The sequence below is a fragment of the Lactuca serriola genome, chromosome 7, assembly GCF_051521515.1.
Source record: "Lactuca serriola cultivar US96UC23 chromosome 7, Lser_US96UC23_V15, whole genome shotgun sequence".
NCBI lineage: Eukaryota > Viridiplantae > Streptophyta > Magnoliopsida > Asterales > Asteraceae > Lactuca > Lactuca serriola.
The window spans coordinates 190,692,845-190,711,822 of NC_136414.1; the positions used below are offsets into that span (position 1 = coordinate 190,692,845).

The window sequence follows — 18,978 nt, forward strand, 5'->3', positions numbered from 1 at the left end:
GTTTGGCCGGAATTTACAGCTAGCGGCCATGTTTGGAGTGTGGTATCTTTTCAGCATCTACCTCAACATCTTCAACAAACAGGTAGGGAGCTAAATTCAAGATAAACATACAAGCAACCACACTCCAAGTCATGCTTGTTCACAACTATTAGCTAGCAAACCTCAATAGAAATTAGTTTGTAGAGGGTAGACTGACTCTTTATTTTGCATCACTTGCGTCATATATGATATGATGTGTTATATTAAATATGAATACAAAACTATTTATTAAATTTTGTTGAATAAATCCATTTGACTTGTTGTAGACAATTTGTGTAGGATTTCTGTGGTGTTCTTGATCAAGAGTTGGGATTGATATTGAAGCTAAGAGACATGATGATTGGTTGGATACATGATGGGTTTTAGAGCTTCTTCAGACAACTTAATCACGAGTTACTGAAACAAGAAGGTGCCCCTTTACAGCAATGTAGTATTAGGTTACATAGTTAGGGAATACCTCTTAATAACAATGTACAATCAGATCAATTTAATATCAATGTATTACAATTTTTTGACATGATGTTTTTGGATGAAATTGATTGTTTTGGTATATATTTGTTTCTATATTTTTGTATTATACGTAAAAGAGTATCGTAAAGGCACGTCGTATATGCATATCGTAAATGGTTGTTGAAGTTTATGACACGCAATGACGCAAATGCGTGTCATCTTTATTTTTGACATAGGCTTTATTGATACGCAATGCGTGTCCTAAAGGTGCGTCGTAAGGTTACGACACGCAAATGCGTGTCATCTTCCTTTATGATAGGGCCTTCCTTGATACGCATTGCGTGTTGAAAATGAGCGTCGTAAATGCATGTCGTAAATGCGCGTCGTAAATAGACGACGCACAAAAGCGTGTCGTCTCTCGTTATGACAGGGCCTTCCTTGACACGCATTTGCGCGTCATTTGAGCGTTTTATGACACGCATTGTGCGTCGTAAAAGGCTGTTTTTCTAGTAGTGCTATAAGGATCTATGTCTTCACATTAAAGGAAACATATAATGAACTATAAACCCTACAAGAACCCTAGTAAAATCGAAATCATTAGATTTAGGGTTACATACCTTTGAATTGTTATAGCAAACACCAAAAGTATGATGCATTGAATCCTTTCTTATAGATATTCAGAAAGAAAGCACCAAAAGTATGATGTCTCTAATGGCTCACACCAAAAGCTAGAAACTAGAACACAAGAGAAGAAAGAGGAGTTGAGAAATGTTTTTCGGCTAGGGTTTCTCTTAGAATGATAGTGGCTGAAAATTGCAAGCCTTGGTCCCTTTATATAGCTGCTAGGAAACGCTAGAAACCCTAGATTTGAACATAAAATAATATCATTTCAAATCCTAATGATTACCTACTTTCCTTATATTAAAAAGCATCAATTGCACTTCTAATTAATTCTAGTTGATCCAAATTAATTCTGATCAATTCTTAATTAATTTAATATACTTATAATTAATTTATTATCATATAATAAACTAATAAATTATTTACTCTCTCTACAAATGTCATTCTAATCAGTTTCTAGTTATGATGACAAACCAAAAAGGTTTTTACTTCTAATTACAAGTTTATACCAATTTAGTTATGAGCTTAGACACCTTAATCCAATAATTTTAATATGATTTTCATTTTTGTATATTATTTTGATTTTGATTTATATAATAATACATTATGTCTAAAAGAAAAAACTAGTTTATAAAAAATTAAAAACAATAAAAGTTAAAAATTAAAAATAAAATATGATTACTAAGATAGGCCTTGTAGTATTTGTATAATTCAAATTGGTCAAAGGCTAATTCAGTCAATTCAAAAAAAAATAACAAACTAAATGTTAGATTTAATGGTTGAAGGACCAACCACACTTGATTTTGAAACCACAAGGATCACCAGTGTAATACTTTCAAAAGATATCCCAAATGTGCCATTTTTCAAAAACCATATGGACCATTTTTGAAACTTTGTCTATTTTTAATTTTAGCTAATTAGAGATGAATATACTCCGTATCAATCCAATTATCGTTAAACAGGTCAAAAGTACCATATCAACATATACATATGGTTTAAATGTAACATTTGGATTAGTGTAAAAAATGTCACGTATCACAAATTTAAAGAGAAATTAAAACTAGAGTAATTGGTGGGTGTTAAGTTCCCATTAATGGGTGAACCATCGTCCGAAGGTAGCTCACTTTGCTTATAAAATCCCATAAACCCACATTCGCGTCTTCAAACATCTCATGTGTATCTTTAATCCCCACTTCCATGTGTATCTTTATGCTGATGAACATAATCAAATAGACAAGATTCATAAATCATCACTTATATGGATAATAATACGCATCATAGGATATTTAAAAGTTAACATGATGATGTGATTATGCACGACATTTAATTTTCTCTCCATCAAATTAATTAATCCTATAACAGGTTATACCAGATGTATATTTGAAGTTCGGTTAATCAAATATCACACAATACTCCACTTTAATTAACTTTCTCCTACGTCCCCCACTACAAGTCTACAGTTAAGTACTCTAAGATTATTGTTTTATATATTCATTATCAATTAAAAGAGACTGGTTTGAAGATGGTAGAAAAGATTGAAAAAAAAAATATTTTGTTCCGGTAAAACTGATAATAATTATATAACAACAAATATTTCATTAAACCTAAATAGTAACGATTCTTCTGTATTACCTTACTTCACGACTTTTGCGAACATATTCCGAAATTACTTTTTGTCACTAGTTGAAAATGATGGCATATGTGTTATCGACCTACCACGTTTGGTCATTTTAGTGATTCAAAAAAAATGTCACGTTTCACATATTAATTAAAATAAGAATAATTAGTTGTAAGTTGTAACGTAATTGATAAGATTAGGACATGGATGTGATTGAACTAGTGGGAGTTAAGTTCCCATTAATGGACACCCTGGTACAAGGTACTTTGCTTATAAAATCTCATAAACCCACGTTCACTTCTTCAAACATTTTCAGTTCAATATCCCTCGTCTTCAAATCCCATCCCACCCCTTCACCCCCCCCCCCCCCCCCTCTCTCTCTCTCTCTCTAGTCTTTCTATATATACATATATACATAAAGATATACGTATATATAGATACAAATATATGGTGGTGTTTTGCTTTTTGGTGGATCAAACACGTAAGGTCAAGAAGACAAAGCCGGTGGCAGGATCGTGTTCAAGATGCAGACGAGGAGCCAGCGTGGGTGAAATCATAACGAAAACCAGATTTTGTAGCATCCCATTTTACTGGAGATCTTGCAAGGCCATTGTCTGCACGTTTTGTGGTGCCACTCTTAAAGCATATCCATGACCATGTCCTTACATATATACATGCATATATACATAACCATCATCATCATGGTCGTACGTAGTTGTATAATTATACGATCGATAAACTAGTTCTTTTTATTTATTTCTATTTAAGTTTAGTATATACATCTAATGTCTATTTTTGGTATGGAATAGCATTTATAAGACTTGAATGTTGTTTTCAAAAGTTAACCTACCCCTTGTATAATGACCTGTGTCATTTTGGCAGCAAGTAACTTCTAATAAATGTTACATTATATCGATCTTTCTTACTGTGCATCAGGAGACACCCCCACCCAACCCCACTCTACTTATGGCTTGTTATCTTATTATTGATTGATAGCAATGATGATGTCAGCAGATCGTGTTGTTGTTAGTACTTGAACTCAAAAGTTTGAAGCACCATTTACATTGATAATTTGTTATGTAAAAATTACTTTGTCTTCACAAGACATTGTAAATAAAGTTGAGGACCACCATTTACAGTGATAATGTTGTTATGTCTAAGTTACTCTTATTTCTTGTTGCCAAGGACCTGTTCCTTTTACCCAGTCAACTCTCCTGGTGGTACAATTGTCTGATTGATCCTATAATTTAAGTTTTTAAGTTGAGCTATTTTAAATGGATTGAAATATAAAATAGACAAAAATAAATAAATGGTCATTGTGGTTGACCAACTTTGCTCCTTATGGCAAATTTTGTGTGTAGATGGTCATTATGGTTTCAAAATCTTACAAAGATAGTTTTTTTGATTGACTGTGTTAACTCTTTCAGTTAAGTCCATAAGGACCATTTATGTAATTTGCTCCAGCTATAGGGACCATTTATGTAACTTTATCTATTATTTATTATTTTTTTATTTAATTTATTTATATTTCTATGATATAGAATTTTTTTGACGTTGTGTTCTAATATTCTTGATGTTTTTTTTTTTGCTTGCATTTTTTGATATATTGTTCGTATAATATATATATATATATATATATATATATATATATATATATATATATATATTTATTTGACATTTTATTTGAATACATTTATTAATATTTCTTTTGACTTTTTGCTTGAATAATTTCTTATATTTTTTGACGTTTTGTTTAAATATATTTTTTTTAATGATTTTTTTACATTTTGTTTGTTTATATTTGTTAAAGATTTCATGGTCACTATAATCATAATTCGTATCTTAATTCACTTACAATCATATTTTTCTATTTTTTGTTCATTTAATATATATAAGGTTATACAGTTATTATTTTTTTAATTCAAATATATAACTATATAACACATATAAGGTTGTATAATTATTATTTTTGTAAATATTTTTTTAATTATATAAAAAAATATTGTTAAATGTGAATATGATTAATATAGATAGGCTAATCAAAACATATAGGCTAATAAAAAATGACTAAAAGAATTAAATAACTTGAAAATACTAAAGTTAATTTCAATGTGAAATGACATGGGAGTTCTCATCAAGACTACGAGACAGTCTTAAATTAGTCTATGTGTACCTAATTTGTCTTAATCATATTCACGCTTAACAAAAAAATTTGTATTTTTTTATTAAAAATGTTTATAAAAAGCTTTATAAATAATAATTATACGACCTTATATGTGTTATATAGTTATAAAATAATACTTATAAAACTTTATTTATATTAAAAGAACAAAAAAAAATAAAAAGGAAAATATGATTGTAAGTAAATTAAGTTAGAAATTATGATTACAACGATCATAAAATCTTTAATAAATACAAACAAACAAAATGTAAAAAAATTAAAAAGTATATTCAAACAAAAAGTAAAAAAAAAAAAAAAAAAAGGTTAGAAGAAATTGTTCAAAAAATTAGAAAAACTATATGAACAAAATATCAAAAAATGTAAGCGAAAAAAAACATTAAATAATATATCCGAACAAAATGTTAAAAAAAAATCTAAATCATAGTAAATATAAATAAATTAAATAAAAAATAATAATAAATAATAGATGACGTTACATAAATGGTCCCTATGGCTCGAACAAAGTACATAAATGGTCCTTATGGTAAGAAGGGCAAATGTGTCATTTCACAAGTGACTTAACTAAAAAAGTTACCACCATTAGCTAAAATGAAACCACATGGACCATCTATGCATAAAATTTATCATAAGGACTAGAGTTGGTTAATTGTGTCAACCACAATGACCATTTATGTAATTTTGTCTATAAAATATGGGCTTCATACATTTTAATTTTGCTAAAGATTATAATGTAGGAACTTCAAAAATTATAGACCGTTCCCCATGTTTTTCATATATACTTTATACTATTATTAATACAAATAGGTGAGTCCTAAGACCCACCTTGAAGCTATATAAATACGCCCTTGCCTAGAGTGACAATAAGATCAAAGTGATAATCAGACTCCAACCTCAATAGTTTGAACCCCAAAGTTCCATTATAAAGTTCTATTCTCAAATCATTGTGTTGTTTTCTAGTTAAAACACTTTATGGGTTAGGATTTTCAAGAAAAATGAATTATGCGGGTTTTATTTGCTCTTTTGATCGCAGTATTGTATTTTAAGATCATTGGTGATAAATTTAAGAATGATGAAGAAACATGTTATGTTATTGAATAATTCAAACTCCTACATCAAATATTTATAGTAGGTTTTGACAAGCCAAAATGATGCTATTAAATAATTCAAATGTATACACCAAATATTTATAATAGGTTTTAACAAGCCAAATGCACTAGAAGCTTATATATATATATATATTACATGTAAGTTAGATTAAATTATGGATAACCTTATAAATTGGATAGACTAGATAATCAAAATGTAAACACTCCGTTTTAAGTTGGACTTTCAGACAGACGAAAATGGAAACCGGAAGGTTCAAGCTTTCTACTCGAGCGGTGATCGTTTTGATGACAATAGGAGAAAACCCAAGAAAAATTGGATACCTTATGAAGAATACAAAAAGGCTAAGGAAGAGAGATATGAACAAAAAGGAAGAGTGTTTTACCAAAAAGAGGAGCCACAAGTTGAAAAGAAATCTGAATTGGAAAATATGATTACCCGATTTATAGCCGCTTCCGAAAAAAAGCACGAAGGAGCTGAAGCAGCGATAAAAGAACAACAAGTATTCATGAGGGAACAACAAGAGATAATGAGAAATACACAAGCATTGGTTAATAATCAACAAGCTTCAATCCTCACTATAGAGAAGCAACTCGGGCAATTAGCTACCCAATTAAATGAAAGATCACATGGAGGACTTCCGGGAAATACCGAACAAAACCCGAGAGGAGCTCACATTCAAGCCATCACCACTAGAAGCGGGAAAATTATCACTCACTTAACCCCTATTGACATAAACAAACCAGATTCGGAACAGGAATGACAAGAAGAAAATAAAGAAAACGAGTATGGGCAATCACCACGACGTGGTGAATCTACCACGGCGTGGCAAGACACTGAGAAGAAAAATACCGAACCGATGAAGCCATATCGTCCACCACTTCCCTTCCCAAGCAGAGCAATTCAAGAGACTCATGATGAAGATTACTGGAGGTTCTTAGATCATATAAAATCTCTTGAAATCAACATTCCATTCCTTTAGGCTTTAGCTGAAATGCCTAATATGCCAAATTTCTCAAGGACTTGTTAACAAACCGCAAGAAGATGGAGGGGCTATCTAAGGTAGTGTTGAATGAAACTTGTTCTGCTGCTATGTTAAACATGCTACCAACGAAGATGGGGGATCCAGGAAGTATAACCTTGCCATGCCAATTTGTAAATCTTGCAACTAGTCATGCTCTAGCAGACTCGGGAGCAAGTGTTAACTTAATGCCCTATTCGTTTTTCAAGAAGCTCGACCTTCCCGAGCCAAGACCGGTCTGCATGGTTATTCATTTGGCTAATAAAACTATGACATTTCCAAGGGGTATTTGTGAGGACTTGCTAGTGAAAGTTGACAAGTTCGTTTTCCCCGCAAATTTTATTGTTTTGGATATGTGTAACGTCCGTAGATTTGGGCTAGCCAATTTAGAGACAATGAGCGTCAAAAATGAGTTTTTAATGGAAGATTATTTATAAGGATTAACCTTAACCAAGTTGTAGAATATGTCTCAAGGGTTCCGTACATATAAAGAACGCCAAAATCCGAGTTATAACAAAGAAGTTATGGCATGTCGAAGTTTTACGGCAAAATCGGCACGGCACCGGGAGACGTAAATAGTGAATTTTTGATAAAGTACTTTTTAGCCTTAGTGATCTAAACAAAATTTGTAGTATACATTAAACCGAGAACATACAAAAAAAAAAAAGAACGCCCAAATCTGACTTCGTATGAGGAAGTTATGAATTTTCTAAGATTTGGCATAGTAGTGAACGCCCCGAAACTCGAATTTTAGATCGAGCGGTTTATGGCCTACGTGACCTAAATGAGAATTGAAGATCTCATTAATATGAACTCAACGGTAAAAAGACAGACAAAAACGAAGTTCGTATGTAGAAGTTATGAATTTTACGCGGACATTTAACAGTATAATCTCATCGTACTGTTAAATTTAAGATCGGTCGAGAATTAGCCGACAGAGTCAAAATGAAAGTTGTAGATCTTATTTTTACCTACGTGTGGATATAAAGAACGTTGCAAACGGAGTTCGTATGCGAAAGTTATGGGGTTTAGAAGTCGGCAGGGTGATGTCGCAAAAGGGATGACATGGCACAATCTTGGCCATTGATTTCTCCCCAAGGCTTGCCACTAGATGGTGACATGTGGCACCAATTTCAGCCATATTTCACCCTATAAATACAACCCCTTCCACCCTCATTTTCTTCACATCTTTCCCATTATTTCTTCTCTTTGCTCTCTCTCTAGAACCTCTCTCTGGCCCCGAAACCCCCTGAAAAGCCTAGGGGAACCTCCCTAGCAGGAGGCAGAAGCCCCAGAGTGCTCGACGGCTCCAAGAAGAAGAGCTTTTTGGCTCGGGAACACTGCTCCAAGCAAAGCCCGGTTTTCTAGAAAATATGTTGTAAGTGAGCTACGCCTACGCTATTTTTAATATAGCTTTTATTTAATTATAGTAACGTTATTAGGAACTTATAATAAGTACTTTGGCTATTATTATGGGTTATATAAGTATTGTTTAACGCTTATATAATAGTAATAATAGCTAGACTATTAATTAGTCTCGGCGAATAATAGACTAAACTCTAGTGGTAATAATACTAGGTTTCGTCGAAGGAAATTATTTTTAAGAAGTGAAGCGTTGTCTGAGTTCGGAATCACCACCTTTTCAAGTGAGTGCATGGTCCCTTTCATCTTACACATAGATATGAAATATTTTATATAAAATACGTGTTATGTGTGCATATTATCTATATACGTGTTATCTATGCTGGATGAACGATTTTATACAAGCTTTATATGATTTAAACTGTATATGTATTTATATCCACGTAATATGTTGGGTAAAATATGGGTAGATGAAATATGAGTTGGATGATGAGTTGAGAGGTGATATAGACCATGAGGTAAGGGTGAGAGGTGGACAATGTGAGAAGCCTTGTTCCCAAATGTTGGCCCCGTCATCTAACAGAGTATGGATGACAACCACATACTACTCTAGACAGTCCAGTGGAACACTAGCAGACTCGCAACCTATAGGTGTTGTGAACGATATGTTCACCAGTGTACTCTAAAAAACCATTGACATGTATTGTGAGTGGAATCTCGAAAACGATACTGTCAATAAACGAGATAACCCTAGCAGCTGTGCTTGAAGGACAATACTGGCAGCTGCGCCTCACATAGAATGTCACAATTCTGGCAGTTGCGCCTAAGTGATAGAACTAGCAGCTGTGCTTGACAGTTGTGTCATTGACAACGATGGACTTCGTACCTATTCCTTAGGATAATCCTTAGGAATGAATGAATGAGAAATAACTGATTCTTAGGGTAGATCCTTAAGAGTAAAAAAGATAATGGGGATGGGTAATTGGGTTACCTGTTTGAAGATTAAACATAATAATTATATTATTGTGGGTTGAAAACCCTATGTACTCACCAGGTTTACCAACCTGACCCACTCAGTTTATTTATATCACAGATGTTGACATGAAGTCACATTACACTGAGAGATTAAGGAGATATAAATCACTAGTGATAATGAATGTAAGTTCTGTTTATGCTTATGTTTCTGTATTGACGATGACATCCCAAATGTTTTAAAATGAATAAAAATACTTTCCTTCGAAAATGCCCTGATAACGTATTTATCATGTTTCACTGGGAACAAATTCCGCACATTTTTATTAAAAAGAGGTACTTTGATTTTTATAAAGCATAAACAAAATCGGTCTTTTATGACCGTGAAAACAGGGATGTCACAATATGGAGGAAGATGAGCAAGTCTCGATCATTATTGGAAGGCCATTCTTGAGCACCGCCCGAGTTTTAGTTGATATAAGGGAATCCAAGCTTATGTTACGTGTTGGAGAAGAAGCGGTGACTTTTGGTGTTAATCAGGCGATCAAACATTCAAGGATGAGTGATGATACGGCGTTTTCAGTTGATGTGTTGGATGAAGTACTGGAAAAAGAGCTAGCGGGTTGGAAAGAAAAAGAAAATGAGGGATTTATGGTGCTTGATGAAGGAAAATTTGATCCCGAACTCGACCTATAAGAATTGGAGAAGTTATTGGAAGAAGGCGAGTACAATAAAACAATACAAGAGACAGAAGAGGCAACACGACGTGGTGAGGATGCCACGACGTGGAAAAGTTTTTATTCATGATCTGGAATTAAAAACCACGACACCACGACATGGCAAGATCACCACGTCGTGGTGGCTGACGCAAAACCAAAACTCGAGCTGAAAGCCCTACTCGAACACCTGGAGTATGCATTCTTAGAAGAAGTCATTTTGGTGGTTGATATGTCTGATGATAGAAGATAGAATGGCAAGGAGAAGACTAAAATCAAAACTCAAAAGTCAACATTAATTTAAAAACAAAATCACCTGCAAGAGTGGTGCTTCAATGGCAGTGGAGAAGCTAAGATTCTGAAAACCCAACCAAGCAAAAACCGAATTCAAAAATTAAAGAATCTGAGAGTGAAATTCAGAATTGACGAAGGAAAGCCTACCGGAAGATAAGGTAGGAATACCCAAAAAAACAAAATTAAAAACAATAAACCTGGAAGAGGAATGATTCAGATGAAGGGAAGCAGATACGCAGCACCGGAGCAGAGGAAACAGCCAGAAGCATCGACGTAAAAACCAAAACCCTAAAAAGAACTAAAAAAACGGAGATGCAGGGCAACTGAGACTATTTGCGAGACTAGAAACCAAATTATGTGATGGGATTAAATTGTTTTAGGGAGCAAAAGAGATCGAGTAAGAAATATGAGTTTTTTTGGTGATAAAGAAGGTTTTCAGCAAGGAGGGTTAAAGATTGAAGGTGAGTTTCAAGTGAGACGAATGATACAGGTGAAACCCTAAATCGGGGAAGCCCCAAAATGGAGAAATTGAATGGCGATTTTAGAGAACAAAATCGAACGATAAAAAAGATAAAAGCAAAACTTATTTACTTGGTAATTCTTACTTGTCGATGGATGTTGTGGTGGACGATGGTGAGCAGGGCGTCTAACTGTTGTTGGTGACCGAAGGGGGAACTATTCATGTTCACCAGCAGTATAATCACGAAGTGGCCGACCTCCTGACGGTGAGATTATTTGAGGCGGATTCAGAGGCAATGGTGCTTTTTTGGAAGAAGCCGAGGCGAAACAATAACAATGGAGAACCGGGGGAGAGGATGAAGAAAGAGATGTGTATAATTTAGACTAGAGATAAAAGAAGGCGGTGGAAGAATCTGGAAGTAAAAGGCTTAACCAGTGCGAGGAACACGTGTACACACAATAACATTATTTCTATAAAATAGCCTGAAACCAAATCTAATAAAAAAATAGGGACCTATAATGGGAGAAATAAGCAATGTAAGTACAAGTACCAAAATAGACAAAAAAGATGCATGTTAACTGTTCCTAAGGTTCACTTCTTTAATATATATATATATATATATATATATATATATATATATATATATATATATATATATTTATTAATGAGATCAGTTGGAGTGTTGGACAGTGTCGGAGAAGCATTGCCCATTGGGTTAACCCGAACCACTTGTTAGGCCCATTTGTTCTAAGCCCCATTCATCTTTTTGGATTTCCCTCCAAATCCAATGAACTAAATTTCCAATTCACGTTGACAGTCGGTTTTCGCGTAAAAGAAGCCCTAATTTTTCCCCCTCAACGTTTCAAAAAGATGATACCAACGATTCAACTTCCGTGTACAAACGGTACGTTTTCTCAATCCCTCCAAGATCTTCCGAACCCTTTTTAGTACTGCTTTTAGTTCCTAATGAATGGTATAAGTTAGGGCTCGAATTTGATTGTGCACATGATTTCATGAACCGGTTGAAAGAGAACTGATATAATATAAGATTTTCTCGATGATGTTTAAAGTTAAGATGCCTTTGGATGCAGAAAATTCAGGTCATATGATTACTTCATGGTGATTTGGTGTTCTTTACGATTGGACTCATGTTGTTTGATGATATGTCTGAGAGAAGTTAAATTATGCCTTCTGTAACTGAGGTATAATGGTATATATCGTAAAACCAACGAAACTTGAGTATTTGATGTCACATGCTAGTTTTTAGAGGGTTACAATCCGCGTATCTTTGAGTTTGAATAATAGTTGCAGGATGGAAACCCCAGTTTCCAAGAGGCCGTTGAGAAAGAAACACCTCTCTAGAAGCTATGATGAGAATTTGATGGATGATTATCTGGATAAGCAATTAGGTAATTCCCCAAGGAAAAGGTTCAGAACAAAGAAGGAATTGGAGAAAGAAACAGAAAAAGAAGCCATGATAGCCCTTTCTTTAGGGTTTCCCATTGATGCCCTTCTTGAAGAAGAAATCAAAGCCAAAGTAGTAAGCGAGTTAGATGGAAAAGAACAAAACGACTACATCGTTGTCAGAAACCATATTCTTTCAAGATGGAGAGCTAATGTACACGCATGGCTTTCCAAAGGTGAAATAAAGGAAACTGTAAGTAACGAATTCAATCACTTACTTCATTCTGCTTATGACTTTCTTCTCTTCAATGGGTATATAAATTTTGGAGTTTCACCGACTTTCAAACCTCAAATGCCCGAAGAATCAACAGAAGGATCTGTAATAGTAATCGGTGCAGGTCTTGCTGGATTAGCTGCAGCTCGCCAGTTGTTAGCTTTTGGTTTTAAAGTGATTGTGTTAGAGGGTAGGAACAGACCTGGGGGTAGAGTCTATACCCAGAAAATGGGTCAGGGGCAAAATGGTAATTATGCTGTGGTGGATCTTGGTGGAAGTGTTATCACAGGTATTCATGCGAACCCTCTTGGAGTTTTAGCTAGACAGCTATCGATTCCTCTTCATAAAGTGAGAGATAAATGTCCATTATATGATCCAGAAGGAAAACCTGTTGGAAAAGAAACCGATTCAAAAGTAGAATTCATTTTCAATAGACTTCTAGACAAAGTAACCGAATTCAGACAAATCATGGGTGAATCATGTGGTGACATTTCATTAGGATCAGTTCTTGACAAACTCACAAAACTATACGCTGTAGCCACAAGTGTAGAAGAAAAACAATTACTCGATTGGCATTTTGCAAATCTAGAATACGCAAACGCGGGCCCCCTTTCGGATCTTTCAGCTGCTTATTGGGATCAAGATGACCCATATGAAATGGGTGGTGATCATTGCTTTTTAGCAGGTGGGAATTGGAGATTAATCGAAGCATTATGTGAAGGGGTTCCGATTTTTTATGAAAAGATTGTGAAAACCATTAGATATGGTGAAAATGGTGTTGAGGTGATTACAAGTGATCAAACATTTCAAGGTGATATTGTTCTATGCACTGTTCCTCTTGGTGTTTTGAAGAAAAAGGTGATAAGTTTTGTGCCTGAATTACCTGAAAGAAAACTTGAGGCGATTGAGAGACTTGGATTTGGGTTGTTGAACAAGGTTGCTATGGTGTTTCCTTATGTTTTTTGGGGTGAAGATGTTGATACATTTGGTTGTTTGAATAGAAATAGTGAGAATCGTGGAGAGTTTTTCTTGTTTTATAGTTATCACACAGTTTCTGGGGGATCAGTTCTTGTTGCATTAGTTGCTGGTGAAGCTGCAAAATCATTTGAATCCACACATCCTTCCACTTTGCTTCATCGTGTTTTAAATGTCCTTAAAGGTACTACACATCTCTAAATATTTTATCTCTTTGGTATGATGGAATGGAATCACAAAGAATGGAATGGAATGGAATTACTTTCTTTATCTAACTTTTTTTGTTTTGATAAATTTTGACAGGAATATATGGACCAAAGGGTATTGAAGTGCCTAATCCAATCCAATCCATTTGTACAAAATGGGGAAATGATCCTCTGTCATGCGGTTCATATTCTCATGTGCGGGTCCACTCTTCCGGTAGTGACTACGATATCCTTGCGGAAAACGTTGCAAACCGCCTCTTTTTCGCCGGAGAAGCCACCAACCGCCAACACCCCGCCACCATGCATGGGGCCTACTTAAGTGGTCTAAGAGAAGCTTCATGTATTTATAGAGTCAGAAAGTCTAATTATAATAATAATAATGATGATGATAATAATAATAATAATAATAATAACAATAACAAACAAAATAATCCCAAAAAAAGCATTCGAAAAATCATTGGAGTGAGTGATACTCTCATAAACCTTTTCAAGAATCCCGATTTATCTTTCGGGAATTTTCTTTTTGTGTTTGACCCTTCAAATGAAGACGATGAGTCAACCGGGCTCATGATGGTTGCCATTGATAATGATGATGATGATGATAAAGTCAAAGTCAAAGTCAACAATGGTCAAAGTCAACATGCGGTGAAGCTTTATACGATGGTGACACGTGTACAGGCGCGGGATTTGGAGGCGGTGGTTGGTGGCGGGGAAAGTGGGTTGAGTTACATGTCGGAGAATCTCGGGTTGAAGTTAATGGGAATGGACTGTTTTGCCCTTGTGGCGAATTCATTGATTTCTAATATTGCTACACGGAGAAGTAGGGTTAGGAATCGGGTAGTGTTTGGAAACCGTGTTTCGTACACGTGATGATGACGTGGCGTGTTGGACATTGTTGTAAGCACAGATACTTGTAGGACATGAACACTTTTGCACAGTTTTGTTGAGGAAGGCATACATGTCCTCATGGATTTAGTTTTAGAATCTTTTTTGAGTTTTGTAATCACCTTGTAAAACTGTATACTAGAATCTTTTTGATTTAGTATTTGACACGATTTGTTTTGTCTCACAAACTCTCTTGTGAGATGACGCAATGATTTGCATAATCTGAAAGCAACAAAAGTAATATCATAAAACAACTATTTCATACATTGATTTTTGTTTGGAGATGATATCCGTAATTATACAATTACAAATTATTTTTTGCATGTTGTAGGTGTATAAAATAAATTTTACAAAACATACATCATCTTCAAACTTTTATATAGCAGGAATACTGAGTGACCCAGTGTTAAGTATCCGTGGTAATATCTGCATCAACATTAAGAATCCATGTAAATACAACATTAAAAGTTCAGACAAAATTACAGTTTTGGTCCCTGAGTATAACTGATTTTTCTTCAATTTTTATCCCAAAAAAGTTCTCCTGCATATTTGGTTGTTATTTGAGGTTGTTGTAACGTTTTTAGTTCATGTTCCAAATAAAATGACTATTTTTAGGACCAAAATTGCAAAAGTCAGTTACACCCCCCCAAAAAAAAGCCGTTTTACTTGGAAAAGGAGCCCAAAAAAACGTTACAAAAACCTCAAAATAAGGTCCACCGTTACAAATGAACGTTTTGTGACCAAATTTGCAAAAGTTAGCTATATCCAGGGACGGAAAATGTAATTTAATATGTAGAACAGACCTCTCCTAGGCGCGCATTAATTTTCAAATCTGCAAAATCATCAGCTCGAGTGTTGCCTATATTTACAATTGCTGTAGCAGCACCACCCTCATGAGCTGCTCTATATAAATCAATTTTTACATAATCTCAAAATTAAACAAAATATATAAATAATTAAAATAAACAACCTATCAAACAATAAAATAAAAAAAAAAAGTTCCAAGATTTACACCTGACAAGTCGAAAAGCAGACATGGTCATAACCGATGAACCAAGAACAAGAAAAGCATCACACCCTTTAGCCGCCTCCATTGCCATATTAGCTCTATCTTTTGGTACATTATCACCAAAAAATACCACCTTCAAAACACACACACATTAATACTTTCAAAATTTTGTGATACTGATACTGACACTGACAATGACAGTGACAATGAGACAGTTGACAGTGATAGTGACAGAACTGTCTTACATCTGGTTTTAGTACTCCGTTACATTTAGAGCAAGTTGGTATATGAAAATCTTCTTCCCAAAACTTTTCATCAATTTCAATATCACCATCGGGCCTTTGCTTCATCCCAAAACTCTTATCTGAATTACTATCATAATCCAAACTTTCTATAGCTTCCGCCCACTGTATTAACCAATTATATCTTTCTCATTACATATAACAACTTTTACAAAAAAAAAAAAACTATAAATTAAATGTTTTAACCTTTGGATTTAAAGACTTCAATTTCTCTTGAAACAACTCCCTTGGAAACAAGAATCCACAATCCACACATCCAACGGTGTACACAGTCCCATGTAACTCAAGCGGGGTACTACCAGCACGATGGTGCAACCTACGACATGAAAAAACATTTATTTTTTTATGAATTTTTTTATAAAATAAGTTGTCTATAAAAATTTGGTACAAAAAAGATGACCTATCGACATTTTGTGTGATCATAAAGCTAATTCGATTTGCTTTTTCTAAAGATGCTAAAGCAGTGTGAGCTGCACTTGGTTTAGCTTCATTAAACTTCCTCCATCCTGCATAGCTTCTTGCCCAATACCTCCTTCTTGCACGACTAGAACGAATAAATTGCTAAATACATAACAATATTTGGAAATATTAGAATAAAAAAATTATACTGTAATATGATTAAAATTAACAAACATGAAAATGCAACCATTAAGATGCCTTTAGATCACCTGATGAGTAATTGGCTTGAAACCAGTACTATAAGCTCCATTTGGGCTGTAATTATTAAAAAATAATAATAATAATGATGATGTTATTACAATCTTTTAGTTTGTTCATAGTGTTGTAGACTAAATGACCGTTTTACCCTTACATTCCAAAAACAAAGCTGATAATATTCATCAATTTTAAGCTCGTTAAGTCAAAATGAAAAAGTACCTTCTGTAATCAGGAATGCCACACTCTGTGCTTATTCCAGCTCCAGTCAAAGCAACAAGTTTAGTACTGAAAAAAGTTGGGAGATTAAAAAAGAAAACTTTAATTATGATAATTAATAAATACTATTAAGTTTTATGGCATCAAAATTCCACCTTTTAGCAAAAAACTCGTATAAAAGATCAACATCTTTAGTGGTTGGTGGATCTGAATCGGGTACCACTTTCCTGTCTTTTAATAAGTTTGAATTTGAAGATGGATTCACAACAGTTTCTAAAGAGGATCCAGGAACTGTGATTCTGCATACTGTTTGTATATGCTTTACAGAGCCTCGAAATGATATTGTTGTGGTTTTACTTTTACCATTAAATTTACAATATTTGCTAGCTGGATGAACAACATCTGTTTTGCTTCAAAAGGGTAAACATGGAAAACTATAATACAAATTGTTATATGGATTCAAGATTCTGATGATTTGAAAAAGCAGTTGTGACTTGTGAGTAGCTTGAATTTACTTGCCTGTCATAAAATGTGAAAGAACTTCCCTTGCATTATTGAGAGACTGCATATTGAAAAAATCAGAATAAGGATTTTCGGATTTTCAAGAAAAATGTAAATCTTTTTGTCATTTCATGGATTAGGTTTTATGTTCAAGCATAATTGGGTTATTCAGATATATAAACATTGATTCTGCATCATGTTTGTTCTTAATATCAATTTTCAACCTTCTACTACTAACTTAACAAGATTTATCTATTCATGATTCAGTTTCAACCCTACAAATGCAAATTCTTTCAATATAGATGACTCTTTCCTCAAGCAAGCCTTTTTGCCCCAATTACTTACAGTTGCTAAAGGAACCATTTTTTTTTTTTTTTTACTATAAGGATTCATTTTCCAATTCCCTTTATATAAAAACTGCTTAAAAGCTATAATGGCCATTATTCTTGATTGCACTACGAAAACTGTAACACATCGATTAGTATCTATAAAGCATTCAGCTTTTTCAAATTTCTAATCAGAACTTCATAAACACTTCCTGTCATACTAAAATTATAAAGAACCAAGAGCAAATTCAGATCACGGAACAACAGTTCAAAATCAAGCTCACACCCAAAAAGTATTAAGCGAGGGTTTTTTTATTGTAAAATCCAAACAAAGGTCAAACTGAAATTGAATCATAGCGAAAGAGAAGGAGATTGAGAATTGATTACAAAAAATAGAGATTGGGAAGAAACACGCATCGCCATGGCCATGGAGCTGTTGAGTCCGTTAAAAACAGAAGAACAAAATGGCGCATTGTGGTCATCGATGACATTTTAGTGTGGTTAGGTCGGTTACAATGATATTTCCACGTCGCTTATCTTTGCACCATTTATTAAAATTAAATTTCACGTTTACACCATATGTTCTTTAAAAAAAAGGAGGTGAAATTAATTATTTCATTTACAATGTGTATTTATTAGTTTGATTATTATAAAAAATATTATGTGTTAAGGTAAAATTAGATAGATATTTCTATTATTGTAAATTTAATAAACAATTTCCTCATATTTTCACTTTATCTCTTAGAAATTTAAATCCAAGGAAAGATGTATAATGAGATTATTTGGTTGGATAAAATGAAATATCAAGAAAATAAAATGTGTGCGGTAATGGAATTTGATGTCTAGACGATTTGATTGAATGATTGATTACAACTAACACGAATATAAAACACAAAAGAAAACTCCAAAGTGGAGTTTTAACTGATAATCGAAAATTCTCTCAAACAAAGTAAGGAGAAGATAAGTTCATTCCTTAATTATAGGAGAATGTAATTGATTATGATAACATTCCTAATATATCCAAATCAAATCTCAAAAATACAATTTCTGAAAATATAAAATATAAAGTATAAAAACGTTATTTTAGGCCCCAAAACAGTTCTGAATGGTCGAAAAAAATCACACGTCATGACGATGCTATGAGTTTTGTTAGTCAGACCGTTTTCACATAACTTTTGCTACTAATTTCGAGATGGTCGCATCACTTTAGTATGTTTGATCATCACACTTCCATTTCTACTAATGTTGACATCACCAAAGTCATGCATTAAAACTTGGACATCATGGAATTGATCGACCATTATTGTTATGGTCATGTTTGTTTTTTGTTTGGAGTTTAAAATAAAATATGTGAAATAGTAGTGTGTGGACTTATCTTGATTAC

At 33.8% G+C, this 18,978-nt stretch overlaps 3 protein-coding genes across 6 annotated transcripts; 2 read left to right on the top strand and 1 right to left on the bottom strand.

Moving 5' to 3' along the window:
* The first annotated feature begins 3,082 nt into the window (after nucleotides 1-3,082).
* LOC145062412 (uncharacterized) lies at nucleotides 3,083-3,646 on the top strand. Its single transcript, XM_079010024.1, has one exon. It carries the CDS (start codon nucleotides 3,176-3,178, stop codon nucleotides 3,380-3,382), a length of 207 nt encoding a protein of 68 aa, XP_078866150.1. The 5' UTR covers nucleotides 3,083-3,175; the 3' UTR covers nucleotides 3,383-3,646.
* An 8,005-nt stretch (nucleotides 3,647-11,651) lies between these two features.
* LDL2 (LSD1-like2) lies at nucleotides 11,652-14,743 on the top strand. Of its 3 annotated transcripts, XM_079008373.1 has the most exons (4): nucleotides 11,652-11,743; nucleotides 11,931-12,041; nucleotides 12,145-13,676; nucleotides 13,796-14,743. In XM_079008373.1, exons 3-4 carry the CDS (start codon nucleotides 12,152-12,154, stop codon nucleotides 14,566-14,568), a joined length of 2,298 nt encoding a protein of 765 aa, XP_078864499.1. In that variant the 5' UTR covers nucleotides 11,652-11,743; nucleotides 11,931-12,041; nucleotides 12,145-12,151; the 3' UTR covers nucleotides 14,569-14,743. The 3 variants fall into 3 exon arrangements, with proteins under 3 accessions (XP_078864499.1, XP_078864498.1, XP_078864497.1); XM_079008372.1 differs by having other exon boundaries at nucleotides 11,652-12,041; XM_079008371.1 differs by having other exon boundaries at nucleotides 11,931-13,676.
* Nucleotides 14,744-14,806: 63 nt separating this feature from the next.
* On the bottom strand, nucleotides 14,807-18,108 carry SRT2 (sirtuin 2). Of its 2 annotated transcripts, none has more exons than XM_079008374.1 (11): nucleotides 17,982-18,108; nucleotides 17,287-17,329; nucleotides 16,923-17,169; nucleotides 16,771-16,836; nucleotides 16,563-16,608; nucleotides 16,295-16,455; nucleotides 16,081-16,210; nucleotides 15,838-15,999; nucleotides 15,598-15,725; nucleotides 15,387-15,486; nucleotides 14,807-15,009 (listed from the first exon to the last, which is right to left on the bottom strand). In XM_079008374.1, the coding sequence occupies exons 1-11, from the start codon at nucleotides 18,021-18,023 to the stop codon at nucleotides 14,959-14,961; spliced, it is 1,176 nt and encodes a 391-aa protein (XP_078864500.1). In that variant the 5' UTR covers nucleotides 18,024-18,108; the 3' UTR covers nucleotides 14,807-14,958. The 2 variants fall into 2 exon arrangements, 1 of the variants encoding a protein (XP_078864500.1); XR_013687089.1 differs by having other exon boundaries at nucleotides 14,956-15,009; nucleotides 15,387-15,481.
* Between the last annotated feature and the right edge of the window lie 870 nt (nucleotides 18,109-18,978).